This window comes from Protopterus annectens, chromosome 8.part0 (genome assembly GCF_019279795.1).
Source record: "Protopterus annectens isolate FY-2018-M chromosome 8.part0, PAN1.0, whole genome shotgun sequence".
Lineage (NCBI taxonomy): Eukaryota > Metazoa > Chordata > Ceratodontiformes > Protopteridae > Protopterus > Protopterus annectens.
Genome location: NC_056741.1, coordinates 461,923,361 through 461,942,954, shown reverse-complemented (window position 1 = coordinate 461,942,954; position 19,594 = coordinate 461,923,361). Strand labels below are relative to the sequence as shown.

At 38.9% G+C, this 19,594-nt stretch overlaps 1 protein-coding gene across 7 annotated transcripts in view; it reads right to left on the bottom strand.

Annotated features, from left to right (window-relative positions):
- The window catches only part of POLR3C (RNA polymerase III subunit C), an 866,317-nt gene that overhangs the window by 383,002 nt on the left and 463,721 nt on the right, over nucleotides 1–19,594 (bottom strand). For all 7 annotated transcript variants that reach the window (XM_044079982.1, XM_044079981.1, XM_044079983.1 and 4 more), the window contains one exon: nucleotides 6,272–6,323. In XM_044079982.1, the coding sequence (XP_043935917.1) occupies nucleotides 6,272–6,323 (52 nt within the window). The remainder of the gene's footprint in view (nucleotides 1–6,271; nucleotides 6,324–19,594) is intronic.

Genomic DNA, 19,594 nt, shown 5'->3' with positions numbered 1-19,594 from the left:
TAGCCAGCAACTCAATTTAAAATAATTACTAGAAATGTAACCAACACAGATTTTAATGCTAGCAGAAACCCCAAGCTAATTAACACTTAAAGGAATTTCAAAGCAGTCTAACAACTACTGCAGAGATTCAGAGACACACACAATATTTACTGAATCCAAGACGCACAATATTTACTCACTCAAATCTTAAATAAGTGCAGAAAATATACTTAAATCAGCTATGTCCAGTTGATGTATGCAGACAAGTCTCAGTAGCCAGCAACTCGATTTAAAATGATTACTAGAAATGTAACCAACACAGATTTTAATGCTAGCAGAAACCCCAAGCTAATTAACACTTAACAAAGGAATTTCAAAGCAGTCTAACTACTGCAGAGATTCAGAGACATATACAATATTTACTGAATCCAAGACACACAATATTTACTCACTCAAATCTTAAATAAGTGCAGAAAATATACTTAAATCAGCTTATGTCCAGTTGATGTATGCAGACAAGTCTCAGTAGTCAGCAGCTCGTAACAGTCCTTAACATCCGTGAATCAAAAGTTATGGTTCGCCAGTCTACAGGGTGCAAGGAAAAGCATCTCCCAACTGCCTCCAGAGTGCAGCAGTCAGGCAAACATTCAGAGATGTTGATAAGGTTTTGCAGTGAATAGCCCACAGAAACCTTGACTTTGCAGACTGCCTCTGTGTTGTGGGTGACATCCAGTCAGGTTGCCTACTCCTCTGCCAAAGGAACTCCTGTCCCCAAGGAGTATCCCTGTGAAAGCATTGGGACTTTCTGAACCACATTTTCCTACCTCTTCTCTAATTCCTAGAAAAAGGATCTTTGAGGAGAAGAAAAACTGATTCCTATGTCAAACAAGGTCTTATCATCCTTTTGCTTCTGGAAAGCATGTCTTTCACTTCTAGTCTAAACAAGGTGGAACCATCATAGAGTGCATTTATGAAAGATTTCTTAAAGCTTTCTGCAAAACTGCATAGTCGCATCCAGACATGAATTTGCATGTTAACACATGTGCCAGCTGCCCTTGATGTTTTATCAGCTGCATTAAATAATGGTCTCATGGCTACATTAGAGGAAGATTGTAGGGTAGAGATTTGGGCAACCACTGTTTTCTGTACATCAGCAGGTAATCTACCCAAAAGAGAATTGGAAAGCTCCTTGATAAAGTTTCTTTGGAAACGTTTAAGGTCCGACAGCTCGGTGCTCGGAGTGCAAATGTCACTGAAGCATATGCCCATTTCCACAGTCTGTCCAATACCCTTGACTCTCTGTTCTGGAGATGGACAGAGGAACTTTCTTCCAACAGTTCTTTTTTCATGACTGTTGCTACCACCATAGCATCTACTAGGAGACACCTGGAGCAATGTTTCCTATCTTTAGGGAAAAATAAAATCTTGTCCTGCTTATTTTGGGGTAGGCTCTGTCACATCACTTTCCTTCCAATCCATCGGAGTGATGAGATCTATTAAGGTGTCAGGAGGTGGGACTACCCAGGACATCAAAGAGCCAGAATAAAAAGCTTCAAGAAACACAAACTCATCAGAAGAAGGGCTTCTGTGGACCATCCACACCTCCTCCCCCCATTTCATCAATTCCAGAATGGCTCCTAATGAGATGTCTTCGGGGGGGGGGGGTCTTGGGAAATTTTCTTCATCATCTAAGTAGGTGTCCTCAGTTTCTAACTCTGGAGAGGAGTCTATGCGCTTCTGCTTGCAACTCCTTTTCCGGGCAATGTTTCTCAGGACTTCTGAAGGAGACACCTTGGAGTTAGGTGACAAGTTCGATCATTAAGCAGTCTCAAAGCTAATTGGGTCCACCTCTACCTGTTGACTGAAATAAGAGGAAGAATATACAAGCTCCAGCAGGAGTCAAGACGGATCTGAACTCTGTGCATGCACCACTCTTCATGGTCCAGCCAAAGCCCTCTCCACAGCCTTGAAAGCCAAAGGAGCCGGGGAAGTACTGCCCATATGAGCAAAATCATTAGCCTTCTCGACTCCAAAGGTAGATAGCTCCAAGGAAGAGCTGAACTACCAAGGGGTAGACCAAAACAACAACCCCCAAAAACAGGGTAAAAAACAATGAAAATAAAAATGCAAACAGCCACTGAGGACGACCATGAGCAGTATGGTAAATCAAACAATTTTAACTTTAATAGCAGAAATGACTTAGCGCTTTCACCAGTGCAATGCTGCCTTCTTCACTCTTCTTCGACTCCGATTCACTGTACTACTCGTGGTCGCCCTCAGTGGCTGTTTGCATTTTTATTACCAAGGGGTAGAGATGGCTCCAAAAATTACTGAGTTGATTCCATCTCTACTCAATCTGAATGCAATGGTGTTGAGAAAGTGAGGGAAGAAGTTGAAGCTTAAATCTCCAGGGCTATAGGATCCAATGCTAGCATGGCAGGGTGGTTTGGACCCATATGCATTGGCTCCAGAAAGGGAGATGGTGTAGGAACGTGTACAGCTGGTATCGATAGGTCCGATCCCAGATGGAGCCATGACAACTCCCAGCTGAAGCTGTGTCCTCGGAAACTTCCTCATTATACAGTCAACATCCATTTTGGTTAGACTTCTAGTGGATCGAACAGACCTTGAAAAAGAAGCTACTGATGCAGGTTTTGATGATAGCTTCTAAAGTATTGGAAAGTGAAGTCTGGGGCTAATCAGCCCTGGACAAAAGGGAAGTTTTTAGGGAAGAAGCTTGGATCTTTGACTGCAGTAGGCTCCGAATGCCTCAATAGTTTAGATGCCAAACCCAGGAAAAAGCACTTGGATCTGGAGACTCTTTCTTAGCTTTGTCTATCTTTTCTTCTTACCTTTTTTCAGACTGTTTCTCCTTATGTTTTTCTTTTGACTTATCATTCTCTCTGTCTTGCTCACTCTATTTCTCTCTTCTTGTCACTGGAAGGAGAGGCAGCAAGTGCAATAGGATACGTGGACATTCCGGACCCTGAGTGGAAGAAGTTCCTTGAGTATAAGTTTTTCTTTTCTTTCCTGGACAACCCTTGTGCTGAAGGCAGCACAAATACGGCTGGTGCTCTGCAGGTGAGGAAGGTCTTGGGCAGTACACATTATGGAAATGTGGGTCTTGGGGTGATATCTTATGCCCACAGGATGAACACTTAAATCCAGTGGACTTCTCAGACATCAGAACAAAGGGTTTTGGAAACTTACAACACCATCAAAACTTACTATCTAAAGTTAAGAGATGAAGTATATTTATTATTATAATAAGACAATACAAATCTAGATATTGTAATAGTATACTATATTTGACTATTAACTTACAAGAACACTACAAAAGTCACTACAAAGTTCTCAAATTACACACCAAAAACACTAAGATATAGAAGCTGTATTAACTAACCTACCTAAATTCCTAATACAAAACATTGAATACTATAAACTGACTACTACACTAAAGGGGAGGAAAACAACAATAATCTTTCACTTACCATATAAAAAGGTGGAGCTCTTGTCAAGCACGTCTGGTTTGGCAGGTGGCAATCAAGATTTGGGGTAATTCAGACAGGAGTGGGCAACTGTGGGTAGGGGGAGAAGTCAGAGCTCTCACATCCAATTTCCTGGTATAAGGCGCCAAGGTTGGTTCTGACTGGATCCGACATTCCACATACTGAATCAGATGAAAATAGACATCATATCTATTTTATTAACAGCTTTCCCAAAAAAAGGTCAAGTTACAGACAGAGCAGAAGTTTAAGACTGGGGTCCAAAGAAGACCTCTTGAAGAAAGAAAGAATTAAGGCCTTTTTAAAAAAGATGGAAAATATCTGCCTCAGTGATCCTTGGACCAATTCACTACCCAGTTAAATAAAGCAAAATAGAAATTTTCCATAAGTTTTGACCACCGGATTACAGTTAGCATAATAACACTTTCTGGGTGACAAGACACTTATTCCCCTCTCAAATGACAATCTAAAGATGAGCAGCTGCCAGAAGTATGGCCAAAAAGGGAAAAAAAAAGGAGCAACAGATACCAGTTCAGCTCCATCAGGTGGGCATGGAGATGTATCTTAACACTGTAGCTAAAGTACCTGCAGCACAGAAGACCAAGAGAAATTTCCCAGAAAATATCAAGCAGAAAGTTAAGATAAACATAAATATAAAGAACAGGAAACCATCTGACAATCAGAAATGGTTCATCTCCCAGTCCCCTGTTTACAGTTACTAATGATACCCGAACGTCTCAGAAACGTGGGATGCATGGCTAGGCTTTAAAAAGCCCAGTGCTCATTAGCCTAGTACACACCTATGAACCTATGACCACTGTAAGATCGCTGCAACTCACTTCTTAGGTGGGCAAGGAGAAGACAAAACAACATTGCAAAGTAAATGGATTGGGTTACAGAACTCTAAATCTGGAGTACTTGCCTGATTGAGAGTTAGTCTAGTTAGAAGTGGGGAGTGTTGGCTACCAGGGGGCACTGGGAGTAAACAAAAAATGGACATAAAAGAAAGGTACAAGAACAAATAAAGACTACAGTGAATTACTTAAACAGGATGCACATCTGCAGTCACTGCTGAAACTGATGCACTGTATATGAGCAGGATTAATTAAGGAAACACAGTCTGTAGATTACTAAATCGGAGGAAAGTCCAGCCCACGCCATTTCTATCATTAATTTCTTTCTGTGGTGAAGACTACAACATGGTGAAAAGAAGAAGCAGAAATCTATGGCGTTTAACTCCTCAGAAACTGGAACATGACAGTTTTAAAGGCACAGACACAGTCACACAAAAAGAGCCATCATTAAACTATGGCACTAACAACTCCTTGCTCCTAGCTTCTCTAATCACAGAGCCAGGAAACTCGTTAATCTTATACACATGCTAATCTGAATGGAAAGCTTAAAAGGAAAAATATGGAGCTTAGAAGACAAAATCTGAAATTAGCAATGACGCTGAGTAGTTAAAGTGTACTCTTTCATTCTGTTTCGTAATATCGTTCTTGATTAACTGATCATTCATGCACTAAAGCAGGGGTCACTATCAAGAGAGCCATTTTCACCAATCTCCCACCAAATAAAATTCATAAGGAGCCACAAAACTTATTTGACCCCTAAAATAAAGATAACACAGTGTATAAAATTTTACATATATTTATTATCCTAAATATAAAAGAACCAAGTTTATAAGAGCAATATTTAAAATTTGCCCCTCTTTTTGTTCCTTTGTTGGGATTGCTCGATCTCTATGTGTGTGTGTGTGTGTGTGTGTGTGTGTGTGTGTGTGTGTGTGTGTGTGTGCACGTGCGTGTGATATCTCTCAACCTCTTAAAATAAGAAATCTGGACAAAGCCATAAATAGTGGGGCACAAATGCCCAAAAATAGGGACACTTTTTGAATATTGCTCTTTCAAACGTAGAAAGTTGATAGAACACATTTTACATTAGCATGAATTTTCTGAAGGGTATGAAATTTGAAACTCAAATGTCTGTATTTTTTCTGACTTCAGTCCTCAATGATTTCCCAGAAAACCACAATTTTATGAGAAACAGACCAAAAATATGAGGCAAAGGTCAGGACATTTTGCATAAATCTGCACAGTTGAGAGGTAAGTGTGTGGGTGTGTGCATGTGTGCGCGTGTGTAGAAAATGCATGTTAACATAAACCATGTTATTCTAACAAATTTCTAAGTTTATAAGTGCAATTATTTAAAGCCCATCCCTATTTTGGTTCCTTTGTTCCCCTTTATTTGTGGTTCTGTCCAGATTTCTTGTGGTAAGACCTTGAGAGGTATGGAAACCTTTCAAAAGATGCTGCTGCCACCAGGCATTGTGTGTGGAATGCATGGCAACAGAAGTCATTTTTATTCTAGCAAGTTTATAAGAGCAATATTTAAAGTCCATCGCTCGATCACTCTCAATGTATGTGTGTGTGTGTGCGGTTTTGTGTGTGTGTGTGTGTGTTGTGCGTAGAGTGGCCATTACTTTTCAAAGCTACAGGGAGCCACTGCCGAGGGGTGGAAGAGCCGCAGGTTGCAGACCCCTGCACTAAAGGTTCTGAAGGAGACGGTAATGGCAGAATATTTTTTACTATCAAAACTATTATATTTCTTTCTCTGTTTCTCCAGTATTTCCATAAACCATGTACCTGTCAAGCCATTACTTGGAGCTGCTACAGCCACTGTCACTCAGTCTGACACGCATACTAACTCTGTTCACTTTTTCTGGAATAAACTAAAGCATGTGCAAATACATTGCACACAGTAATTAAATGTAGACAAAAGGATACTTATGGCAAACATTCCTCCACCACTGTCTCCAGTCTTGCAAACAAACTCCATCTGTAAATGAAAAGAAATAAAATAACAGCATTAAACCATTTTTAAAGGCTGTTTCAAACACTGTTTATTAACAAGATGACATCATTTTCAAGAGGTCTCACTGTAACAGTAGATCAGCATGGGAATTGCTTTTAACAAGGCTACAGGTTATAGCGTTTCTCTGTTAGTCATCAAGCTTTCACAATGGCTCTTTCCAGAAACTTGGACAAATATAGGCAGACTTGTTATAGTTTTCCAGTCAGTGTCTGGACAACTTCACTGATTAGTTCAGTTATAGGCACCAAGAAGGAAGTGGCAATAATATAGCAAGCTTTAAAAGCAATGGCCTTAAAAGAGTGCATGCGAACTTCCTCCCATGTGTGTAAGAGCCCTGAGCACATCTTTGTCCCTACTTTCATGAATTTCATCCACAACACAATTCCATCTCTCAGTCTCAGCTGGGGAGTGGTGAGTAATTACAGGAAATATTTGAAGCACCATTACTGAATGTCAGTTACTGATGGCAGAAAGTAATGAGACACTAATGCTACCCCAGATTCCCTAATACTTGATTTTCCTGTAATCATTTTGTTCTTGTCAACTCAAACCATTTCACAGCTTAACCACCTCCTTACTCACACATACACACACAAACAATATGTACATATACAAGCAATTTATAGGGTCTCTCAGTTCTTCCTGGGGAGGGTCCCCCTTGAATTAACCCAATCTGAAGCCTTTTTTATGAAGATAAAGTACCCCTGGGAGATGATCCAACATATCACAATATGCATCCATCCCCAACAGCTCTTCAGCAACACTTTTTTTTCCATTCAGAGTTGGCAGAATCAAAAATGGAAGTAGCCACATACATATTATGACATCTGGTTACTGTCTTGAGTGCAATCTGTACGTTTGCAATGCACTCGCATCTCTTTTTGTTTCCTACAATTACAGTGGTTATCATTCCAGGTCTCACAAACATACTGGCTATTCAACTGTCCATATACAATACATTTATTCTTGTAATCTGGGTAATAGCTGAAAAGGGTCTGAACTAGTTTACTTGCCCAGTTATATATTAAAATTGGCATTGCAATAAATCTGTTCTTAGTAATAAACTCTTCAACAATTTAGTCTGTCTTTTTACAGGATGCTTCATTCACAAGATCACAGAAATACAAATGAGTTATTAAGCAACTGCAGAAAGACACATAGTATGTGTAGCTCAAAGTTACTACAGCTACAAAACAGAGCAAATAATATCAAAGGGTGCCATCTTTTATGAAATAATACAAAAAAGGATGTGCTTAGCACAAGTGGTAACCGCAGACATACGCAAAGTACACAACACGTTACTAAACTAGTCAAAATAAGATCAAGTGTTGTCTGTTAATACAGATTGTTGAAGAACATAACTTTTGGAATCCTGAACTACTTTCTTTAGTTTTGATTTTGACCTCTTCTACCAAATTCTCAGATCACCACCCATGAGATTTGACTGTCAGACCCTTAATCCCCTGTTTAGGATCAGAGTCTTTGGGAGGAAGAGTTCAGGCAATTGTCTAAGTCATCATATTAGGCCACATAGGGGAAGAATTTTACTCATGCCTGACACTCTTTGGTGCTTGTCAAACATGCTGTAATCTGCAGTGCATGGAACAAGTATTCAGATATGTTAATATAAACACATGCACTCTATGTAATGGTGCCACTGCCTTAATCCAGTTCTGGACTTATTTTCACTTACAGCTGGACCAATCTATGGACCTCTGTATAAACACACTTGTTGGAAGAATTTTCCACAAACTCTCAATGGAGAAAAATGAGCTTTCCAAGGTAGTGCCTGATCTGTCACACATGCCCAACTTGCTCTCCTCCATGCCACTAGGGTTGTGAATGTCTGCCTTGCCTCTACACTAGTAGGTTTGGCCCTAACAGTAACTAATAAAATAGTTAGCTCTAACAGTGCTTGCTTTTAAAGAGCATTAGTATTTGTATCCTTCTAAATCTAAAAGGCTCACTTCCCTGTGTTACCTGCAACTTTATAGCGCAGTGTATTTCAGGGTCATCAAATTCTGAGACTCTTAGTCTCGCTTAGGTTCATGTTGTAAGTTCCTTTTCATTTGTGAATTGTACTTATACTCTCAAGAGATTGTCCTCATTATGTGGTTATCTGACCTTTCACCATTTTTCAGCCAGTGAAAGCTGTTTTTCTTTGAGGTCTAGAATTTACTGCTATTTCATAGAAATGTTGGACTTGCACAAAGAAATGAGATTGTATTTCTGTAGGTCAGTGTTGTTGAACAGAAATGCAAACCCACAAATTGCTAAAATATTTACCAGAAATACGCTCTTTAGATCAATATTTGATGGTTCTGAACCATTTCAGTTAAGTTCAAAGCTAAACGTTATGATAGATTTTGTATGGGGCCTGCTGATCCCTTCCTGATAACAGGATACATATTTAGTGCTGCAGTGTAACAGAGCTGATGAGATAGGGCACATAAGATACTTAGCATTATAATTATTTAAGACATTATAATGCACTGTTACATCAAAAATAACATCCAAAGGCACCTTGTTTGTGGTAGAGGATTCAGCTCTGACTATGTTCCCAGACAGCTTGAGTTCAATTAGCAGTCCAGGTACTAAACACGCTGGCCAAGAATCAGCAATCTATAGGAGACTAAGTTGAGGGAGAGAGACTTAAAGGCACTCTGCATAAGGCAGGTTTGTTTCACCATGTATTCTTTTGTAAAGAAACTCGGAGGTCACTCTAGTTGCTGCATGTGCCTTGTCAGATGCATATCAGAGGGAGCTTAGTATTTAATGACTGGTCTGAAAAGGGCAGAGTACAGTGGGATAATAACCTCTTTGGACCTAGATGCCATGCCTTACTTATAAGTTGTGGAACATAAAAGGATTTCCTCACCACTGTAGCCAGGTGGTGGTCAAAGTCTATGTGCATACCCAGATCCCTGACAGGGTCAACTCATAGGGGCATATTATCAACATGGTAACTAGCTGGGATGGTTGACTTCCCAAAGGGTACAAGTATGCATTTCTTAGCACTGAGTTTAAGACCATGGCTTTAGCAATATTTGTTAGACCTTCTTGAAGAATGCTAGTGTCTACAGGGGAATAATGATAACCCTCAATGCAAATGTCAGAAGTGGCACAAGTGTTAGCTTGAGCATGCTAATGACCTCTACAGCTACTGGTGGGAAGATCAGAGTCCATAAAACAGATGTATCCTTAATTACAGAACAGCAACTGTTAACACGTTTAAGGGACGGCTGTCTATTCATCAACCTAACAATTTTAGACCTCTCATCAAATAACTATGCAGGTTATTAAATTATTAGTTAATGACACAATTTATGGAATTATCTGTTTCAAAGTCTAAAGCTGAGTTAAGAAATGTGCAATCATCTGTGAAACAAAAATAGGTGAACTTGCTTCGGATATGGAGGAAAATGTGACATAGCCATCTTGTTACACTACTACTGAAAAAAAATACCAGCAGTCAAAATGACAAAACTGATATGCATGCTACAAATCTTCTTATGGCATATATTAAGACTGTAATGAATAGGAGTGTGGCATAATGGTTAAGGTGTTTACTTTACAGAAGCAGGGTGTAGGGTTTGATTCTCAAATAGTGTAACTGGCTAGGCAGTTAGCCTAGTACTAATATATGAACCTATAATTGAGGCAGCATAACATCACTGTGTTACAACCAGGCTAGTAATAAATACTATATTTTTGAAGACAGGGTAGTTCAAGCTCTAATAGGTTCTGGAAGCATGACTTCTACTTAAAAGGCAAGAAATGTTTCTTATTCTGGTAACGCATGACTATATGATGAAATTACCATGAATCCAAACTGTTGATTATCTCAGAAAGTTAACAGTAGCTGTCAGACTACTGCGGCTTGTTTTTTGCCACCTGTGTTTTAGTCATGACAAGAGAGTAGTTGTCACACAATATACAGTGGTAGCTCATTAACATTCAAAAATTAACATTCAAAAAAGTGCACGCTGCATGGTCAGCCCAACCAACATGACCATTGTAAAGCGAGCATATACCAATAGAAAAGAAGTCTGGTCGCCCAGACTATCTTCTTTTAATATATGCTAAGGCTTTCCAGTTTTCTTGAGTGAAGACATTGGGGGGTACATACGGAGGGCAAAGAAAATACAAGGAAAATCATTAATGTTAAGCAAAACTAAGAAACATACCTGATTTTCCTTGTATTTTTGCACCATCTCTCTAGTACCTCTAAACTGTCCAGATTTCAAAGCTTCTTCTTTATATAAAAAAAAAAAAAAAAAAAAAAGCGAGGATCTTCCTTTCTCCGTTGCTTGCTTTCCAAAGCACTGTTGTACTGTGTAAGCATGGAACACAAGTCCGATACACATACCCAGTACATCAACAAATCAACAAACGGGCAGGATATGGAAACATGGAAGAACACCATAGTGCCATTATATAAAGACATTATTTAAGAAGAGTAAGTAATTTCATTCTTAAATAATGTCATTGTATAATAGCAATAACCGACTCCTGGGTGTGATACACTGAAGATTTACCCACAGTTGCCTTTGTTTAATCGCTCTCGTGATTAAACCACATCAACTATGGGTAAATTTCAATACACCACACCCAGTTGTCAGTTATTGCTATAAGATAACAGTATACTGAAGAACAGTAAAGCCTTTATATTCAGACAATTTCAACAGTATATTGTTGTTCTTCATAGGTATCTGTCATAACCTTATACCGACATGTCAAACTATATTTCTTTTTATCTTTCTTCTCTGTCTCCCTTCTTTCATTCCCTCTGTTTTCAGTTTGCTAAACTACCACCTGTATATTACAATAACCACACACAATAAACACACATCCTAATAACCTAATGTCTTACTGTCGATAGTTCCTGCCTTTTTCACAACACTTCACCATGAACTGGACATTGCTGCAAATTAAAATTTCCTTTTAACCAAAATATCTCAGAGAGATTGCTTATTTAGACAGACTAACAAATTATAACTTCTTGTTTTCCTTCACTAAATTTAATTAATATTAAATGTCAGAGCAGTCTCTGAGCTGTTATCTTTTCTGCTAAATGAGCACTGATTCTACTGTAACATTTTGGGAGAACCTTCAGTTTTATGGCAGACCATAACCCAGTCTTCCAAGGCTTCAGTCCGTCTCTCACACACACATGCTGACAGGTACACACACACACACACACACACGCACACACACTTACACAGACTCCTTCTGAGGTGTTGTCGTACTAAATGTCTGGGCTGCACATGTTCTTTTAACACTGGCATGTTTTTAAATGCTGTTTTTCACCAATAAGAAATGTAATCCCATTTCTAGACACAAGGATATTTAAGCACTGTATCTAACATTAGTAACATAACTCCTGCGGAAGGGCTCATGCTACTGCAAAATCTACAGTAACTACAAAATCTTGTCCCAATAAAAGATATTGCATCACATCTGTGTTCCAGTGTCTTTTTAATTTAATTTAAATTAACTTTTTTTTCTAACTTCTGGCTCAACATAGCATAACAGCCAGCTACCATTTCCTTCTTTTTTGCCAATATTATTTGTGTTTATCTTCCATTCTAGGATCTTCCATATTGCCATATTCCATGTTTACTCTTTTCAGCCCACTTTTCCCCAAAATCACCATAATTTTGCCAGATCATCTGAGAAATAATGCTTTGTTTCTCATACCTCACATTTTTTAAAAAATTCAGAACAGATGTAACATAACCAAACAAACATTTATCAATCCCACACCTCAATTTCTACCTTATTATATAGTGGATTTAACTTCCAACCTATATTAATTGACAAAGCAAACCTGAACAGGTCTTTGTCTACTGTTAAAGTCTCCCCAAGCATAAGCATACTCCTACAAATAACCGATTTTTTAAAAGCCTTCTTTCTGAAGGATCGCTTAACTGCTTCCCCCTATATTTCTACCTCTTTGTATAAAATGTTCCTTTGTTTCTTAACTTTTCTAAATGTAATGTTAGTACTATTGCATACTTCCAGTCCTGACAATTTCACCCATTCCTTTATTTTTTCTTTACTAAAAGCTAAACATGTGCAGCTTAATTGCTCTTCTTCTTCTTTCAGCTTTTCCCAGTTAGGGGTTGCCACAGCGGATCACCTGTCCACTCATGATTGGCAGTGGAGTTTTACAGTGCCAAGTTGCCAGCCTGGCACCCAACCTTCCACAGAAGGCACACACATGCACACACACTCACACCTAGGACCAATTTAGAGTGTCCAATGCACCTACAGCATGTCTTTGGGATGTGGGAGGAAACCGGAGCACCCGGAGGAAACCCACACGACCACAGGGCTACTTCTTTATAACCTCCACTATTCTTACTTTATGTTGTGCTACTAAAGCTGCATCATTTGAATGAATAATTAATAGTGACATTTCCATTGTTCCTTGAAACCATTACCTTCCCTTATTCAATTTTCTTATAACATTTATTGCCACTGTATTCATTACTAATGAAACAATATACTGTTCACTGGGCAACCCTGCCTCAGGAGTCATGCTCACTAAGAACTGCATATTTTAATATAAACTATAATTATGCAAAACGAACTCTGTAACTAATAATGTAGAATGTTAAAGTGCCTTTGGTACATCACCCATTGCTGTCTCATTACATAATTACTATACAAAATACAGTCTGCACTTTCATTTATTATTCGCATATCTATATTTTGCCTCCGTTCTACTCTACAAATACCATCCATTTAAAAAAAATGTCAGCTAATACCTTTCAAACCTCCCTTGAGGAATTTACATCATGATCTTATAATCTTTGCTATTTAATGCAGCAGTACTCCAATTCCCTGAATTCATTGTTTCACATTTTCCACATTAATCTTATTACCCCTTTACATATTTGTCGTTTATACCTTCATGTGACATTCGTTTAATACTTCCAAGATATGTCACACATTTGCATAACTTCTAACTCAATCCATCAATACAGGTATTGATTGCGTCTTACCACTTGTTAACACCGTCGACAACGCATGCACTGCAATATCACTTTCTATTTTTCTTTATTTACTTCTTATTCTTAATGTTTTCAAATCCAGTTCATTACCTACTGACTACCCAGTTCCTTCTCATAAATTGTTTAGATATTCTGCATGTTTTATCTTTCTCTTTTAACATTTTTGATATAAAATGCCACCTCATCGTTTTCACTGCAAAAATATCAGTTTATATAACTGTTGTTTAATTTGTTCTCTATTCTCTTTGCATATTTGCCTTTCCTCTTACAAATTATGTGTATCTTTTCCATCATCTTGTCAAATTCTTTATATTTTTATATTTTTCCTCATTACTTTTTAAAAATACTACTTTCAGCTTAAATATATATAAAAATATTACATTATGTTTCTTCTTACAACTCACACACTGTTCTGTCCAAGGCCTCCTAATTGCATATACCTTCCTTCAATAGTGTAATTTCTATGTCTTGCTATTTATTCCCTTACTTTTTTATTGTCCAAGTAAAAACTTTCTGCACAAAACTGCCCCTTTTCAGGGGAGACCTGACAGCACTACCTGGTTAAGGTGAGTCAGACATTAAGCAATGAATGTGGAAGGAATTAAACCCTGTACATTATAACAGTTTAGGGTGTTTGTCTTCAGCACTAACTGCCTGACCTTCCACCACCACCTCCTCATTTGCACTAATAGTAACCCAAAATGACAAGATGATCAGAGAAACCTCTCCATTTCCATCCTTCATTTATCCCCCCTTAATTCAACAGAAAATTTTATATTGCCAATGTTGTTTCTAATAGTTCTTCAAACAAAAGAAATCTTCCTCTCTTTTACGAACATATTTACACATCATATTAAGTTTCTATATATATATATTTTGTCACATCTTGTGAAACTTTATTCGTTTTTTTTTTTTTTTTTTTTTTAGGATTGCAGTTCAGATCACCTATCATTATAACATTCAAATCTACAAACACATATGGCTTTCTAGCCTCAGACAACTCTTACATTTCTTTCATACTTGTGTCTGCATATACAGTTAATAATCTCAGGGGCCTACTATATAACCTTATTTCAACAGCAGAAACTCTATATGTTTTCACAATTACATACAATGTGTATTACAAATGACACATTCAAAAAAGCCTCCACCCAAAAAAGTCCAAATCCCATCTCTTTTCCATATCTATTCAAATTGTAAACACTGTTATTTATAAATCTAATATTCAGCAAACAAATGGAATTAACAATAGTTCCTCATCACACTGAATTAAACATGACTTTGTAGCAGTAACAATATTACCTGCGTTAACTGATGCAACATTAATATTCCTCTCTTTTTTTTATCCTTGACAGTAACTGACTTAATTTTCCTTTTTCCCAGCTTTCACCATCCCATCTATGGAACTGCTACTTCAGCAGCATACATTTATTTTTTGTGTTTGCAGAGTACTTGCATTGCATTCATTCTATAACCTGTTGTTGCTTCCTTAAACCTTCTCTCTCAATTCCATGTTCTATAACAACTGCCATACCTTCAGTATGGTTTTGCTTATGTTTTTATGTATTACCTTGTTTACCTTGAATAATACCTACTTCAAGCATCTTCACTGAATCACATTTTAAACAATAACATAGGCATAAATAGAATAATAAAAAAAACATAGTAACATACTTTCATGCAGAACACATACATTTTTTTTTTAATAATTACTGCTCGCTCCAAAGTTACATAAATTGCTCACTTCGCGGCTTCCTTAAATGTCACTTCTCTTGAGCATTATTCTTCATGCTCCTTCTCTTTTCTAAAGATCCCACCCCCATTTCATTTATCTCATTTACAATCAGTACTTCTGTGACGCCCCACCTCTGGCCCAGCAATTAAGAAGCCTCAATCCTCATCACTAACATCAGTGGGGGACATACATTGGGAAATGGACAGGTACACGCACAGTATTTCCAGATGCAGCTCACTGCATCAAGTGCAATTTCCCTTAAGAGCACAGAGAGACCACAGTCAGTCTGGGGCTGGTTTCTCCCTCTTTCTCCAAATCCCCAATAAGACTTTCCAATGGCACAGTTACAGAGTTAGTACCAGTAAAAAAAAAAAGGCACAGCACGACCATCCATATAAAACAAGGTTTATTACATCAAGCTTTTGAGCTGACTTTTTCAAGAATGAATCAATACATTTCAACCACAGAATATATATATATATATATATATATATATATATATATATATATATACACACACACACACACACACACACACACACACACAACACCAGCCAATCACATTACATAACTCACAAACACATTATATAATTATAGAATTTATATAATTAACTAACTAAACCTAGTTTAGAAAACATCACTAAAACAATAATCAACTTAATAATATACTAAAATGCTTCATTACAGCCTAATAAACTTTATAGGTTCATAGGTTGGTACTAGGCTATCAGCCCAAGGGCCTATGCAAGCCTAGCCATAACAATTCCCTGGATATTTCTTCCCACAATATTTACATCACTGGGCCCCTGTCTAGCAGGGCGACTGACATGATTCCCGGGACAAATATAATATTTTAACTGACATATGCTTGTCTTAGTTTTAAAATGGGTTTAATACTGTTAGTTTTACTAAGCCCTGGGTAGACATCAGATCTAAAAAAATGTATCCATTTATATTCTGCTCTCTCTCTCTGTGGCATTCACAATGTCCCCTCCCCTCTTATTCTTGCAAATTCTCTGCAGTATCCTGAATTTAAAAGCATGCTCATTTCCACAATGTAAAATATGCTTGCTAAGTGCATTTGTCTCAACCCCTCTTCTTATGTCAGATAAATGGGAGGTAATTCTCTCCTTAAATTTGCAGTTAGTTTTGCTGGCCAAGCCAAGACATTCAGCACTCTCTCTATCCAACCAGTGCTTCATGTCCCTGCCCAAGTAGCTGACACACACACACACACACACACACACACACACACACACACACACACACACACACACACACACACACACACACACATACACACACACACCTGGGAAAGCTGGCACTGGTTTATTAACTATGCCCCCTTCTGCCCAGACTATAAGGTAGTTATTACTGCCACCAACCACCTCTTTATCAGCTACTTAAAGGCCCGTAACAAAGGGTGTCCAATCTTACTCTGTAATGTTACTATCAACACAAATGGTAGTTTGACCAAGAGCAGGGCTATTAGGAGTTGCATACATAGTGCCACCAAATAAATATGCAAGTACTCTCACAACTTTATTTTTATTTATTTAACATTTGTTTACCAGGAAAGTCAGACTTGGAATGAAGCCAATATTCAGTGAAGGCCTGAGGAGAAATAGTCCAGACACATGTTTTTGTAACATGGGAGGAAACCGGAGTATTCGGAGAAAACCCACACAAATGCAGGGAGAACATGCAGACTTCGCACAGAAGGCACTCCAGTCGAGAATCAAACCGGAAAACCTCTCGCTGTGAGGCGACAATGCTACCCGCTGCATCTACACTTAAATATGCATCACAAAGAACAGCTCCAATGAAAGGTTTAAATATATTTAATAATAAATAAAAGAACAAGACGATATTAAATATATATATATATATATATATATATATATAGCAACATCAGGGTTCAAAATCACAGGAAATATTTAAAATAACATTGCAGGACAGGCTTCTTGAACTATGCTTCACTATATTCCTGACCGAATCTAAGAAAATTACTGTACTCTAGTACACTTAGAGCAGCAAAACAGATGCGATGAGTGGATCTTGATGTTGTCAGGTCAAAGACAAATACAGAATACTGTCCCTCACTAAGAAGCTTCCCAAATTAGTATCTCAAATTTACTGCTAGTATAGCTTGCAGAATGACATAATTTATCCCAGGTGAAAAACAGCCCACTGACGCAGCTGGCAACATTTAGCATCTACCTGTGAAAATACATACACAAGGGCTTTTCCTCAAATCTTGACACTTGCTGGAAGTCATAAAACAGTAAAACACTTACAAGACAATGCAGAAAGTTCCCTAGTTTTAGACACTTTTTGCTGCTATAAAGTAATTTAATTTCAGCTATTTTTCTGAAGTTATCCTCTTGTGTTCCAGTTTCGACTGTTAAAATATATACATTCAAACAGTTACAATAGTGTATGTACATTTCTGTTCCCTTCCAGCAGGGCAAGCTGTGGATCCATTTTAAACAGCACTTTGTAAAATACCGCTACAGCACACGTCTGTACAAACCATCTTATACAACATACAGTTCTAATATATTTGTAACACAAGCATATGAATCATGTTGATATTCACAAATACCATAATTATTTACAAAATTCCAGATAGCTGGGCTGGCACTATCTCCTTTTGCGACTCCCCCCCCACGAAGACTCAAGCTAGTTTTTCAATTGACCCTTGAGAAATGCTGCTTGAGAGGGATGAGCCTATCTGGGAATACATTACCCCATCCCTGTCTTAAGATCCCAGTTGCCTTGGCACCGCTGATCCCATTACATTGTTGCATTGTCATATCATATGCTTACAACCCTTGGCTCCACCATTGTAATTTGGGATTTTGCTAGCTGGCTCCCTGTAGCTATAGATCCCCCACAGACTCCTTCTGCCTCTTACTGCAAATACATAGCACTAGGTCATCCCTATCATGGTAAGGTTTCATCATGTTAACATGGTACAACTTGTGCCCCTGCCTCCTGCCTAGCAGTTCTATCATGTAGTTAACATCACTGACCTTCCTTACCACTTTGAAGGGTCCCTCCCAAGCTGCATGCAGTTTGTTGTCGGACAGGAACGAGAACCATTACCTGCTGCCTACAGCATACTCTCTAGCTCGAGCATTCCTGTCACACCCGACCTTTTTCGGCTGTTAGGATTCTGCTAGGTTCTCATGGGCCAATCCCATGAGTTCATTGAGCCTTGTCTTGAGGTTTAGGACATATGCCACAACAAACTCCTTTGTGGGATTCACACTCACCCTTCCATTCATCACGAATCAAATCTAGAGTCCCTTCACCCTTATGCCCATACAGCAACTCAAAAAGGGTGAAAGACCTGTGGATTCCTGGGGCACCGCTCTGTAAGCAAACAACAGATGGGGCAAATGTTTGTCCCACTCCCTCTTAAACTGGTCTGCAAATGCCAATAGCATGGTCTTTATTGTAGAGTTTAACCTCTCAGCAAGACCATTAGTATGGGAATGGTATAGGGTCGTTTTTTGTTGCTTCACCCTACAGTGCTTCCACAGACAAGCCAGCAGGTCTGACATGAAACTGGCACCTCTGTCAGTCAGTATTTCTTCTGGGAGCCCTACCCTGCTGAAAATCTCTATCAAAGCATTTGCCACCTTTTCTGCCTCGATGCAGGACAGAGCCACTGCCTCAGGGTATCTGGTAGCATAATCTACTACCACTAGGATGTACTTCTTTCCTGTGGAACCTGGAGTACTCAGAGACCCCACAATATCCATAGCTACCCTCTGAAATGGCTCCTCAATCACAGGAAAAGGCATCACAGGAGCCTTGACCTTGTCTCCTGCCTTGCCTACCTTTTGGCATTGCTCACAGGTCCTGCAGTACTCTGTTACATCCCTGGAAATCCCAGGCCAATAAAAGGTCTGCATAATACATCTCTTTGTATGCTTTATGCCCATATTACCTGCAAAGGGAATGTCATGGGCTATGGCTAGAAGTGCCAGATGGTAAGCTCTGGGCACTACCAAATCCTGTATTCTATCACCCTCTAGTCATCCCTCAGGGGTCCACTCTCTATATAGTAACCCTATTTCCCAGTATACAAATTCTCTTTTTCTTGAAAATCAGGTTCCTCACTGGCTACCTCCCTCAGGCCTTTTAATTTAGGGTCTGAGAGCTGAGCCTGTCTCAACACTCTCTTTGTAAACCTTCTCAGCTCCCCTTCAACAGGAAATCTGTTTTTCTCTGACAGTGGTGCCTCACTGTCAGCCTGGGTACTACTACTCACCTCTGCCCTTGCAGTCACTCTGTGGAAGGGAACATCAGTATCCACCAGCAGCTGTGGCTCACCTTCAGTCTCACTGCTACAGGGGAGCTCCCTCTCTGAAGTAACCAGCACACCAGTCCTGGCTTCAAGTTTGCGGTCTGTCTGGGGACCCCTCAGGCTACCAGACCCACAAGCTTGTCTCCAAGCCTGACTGCATATC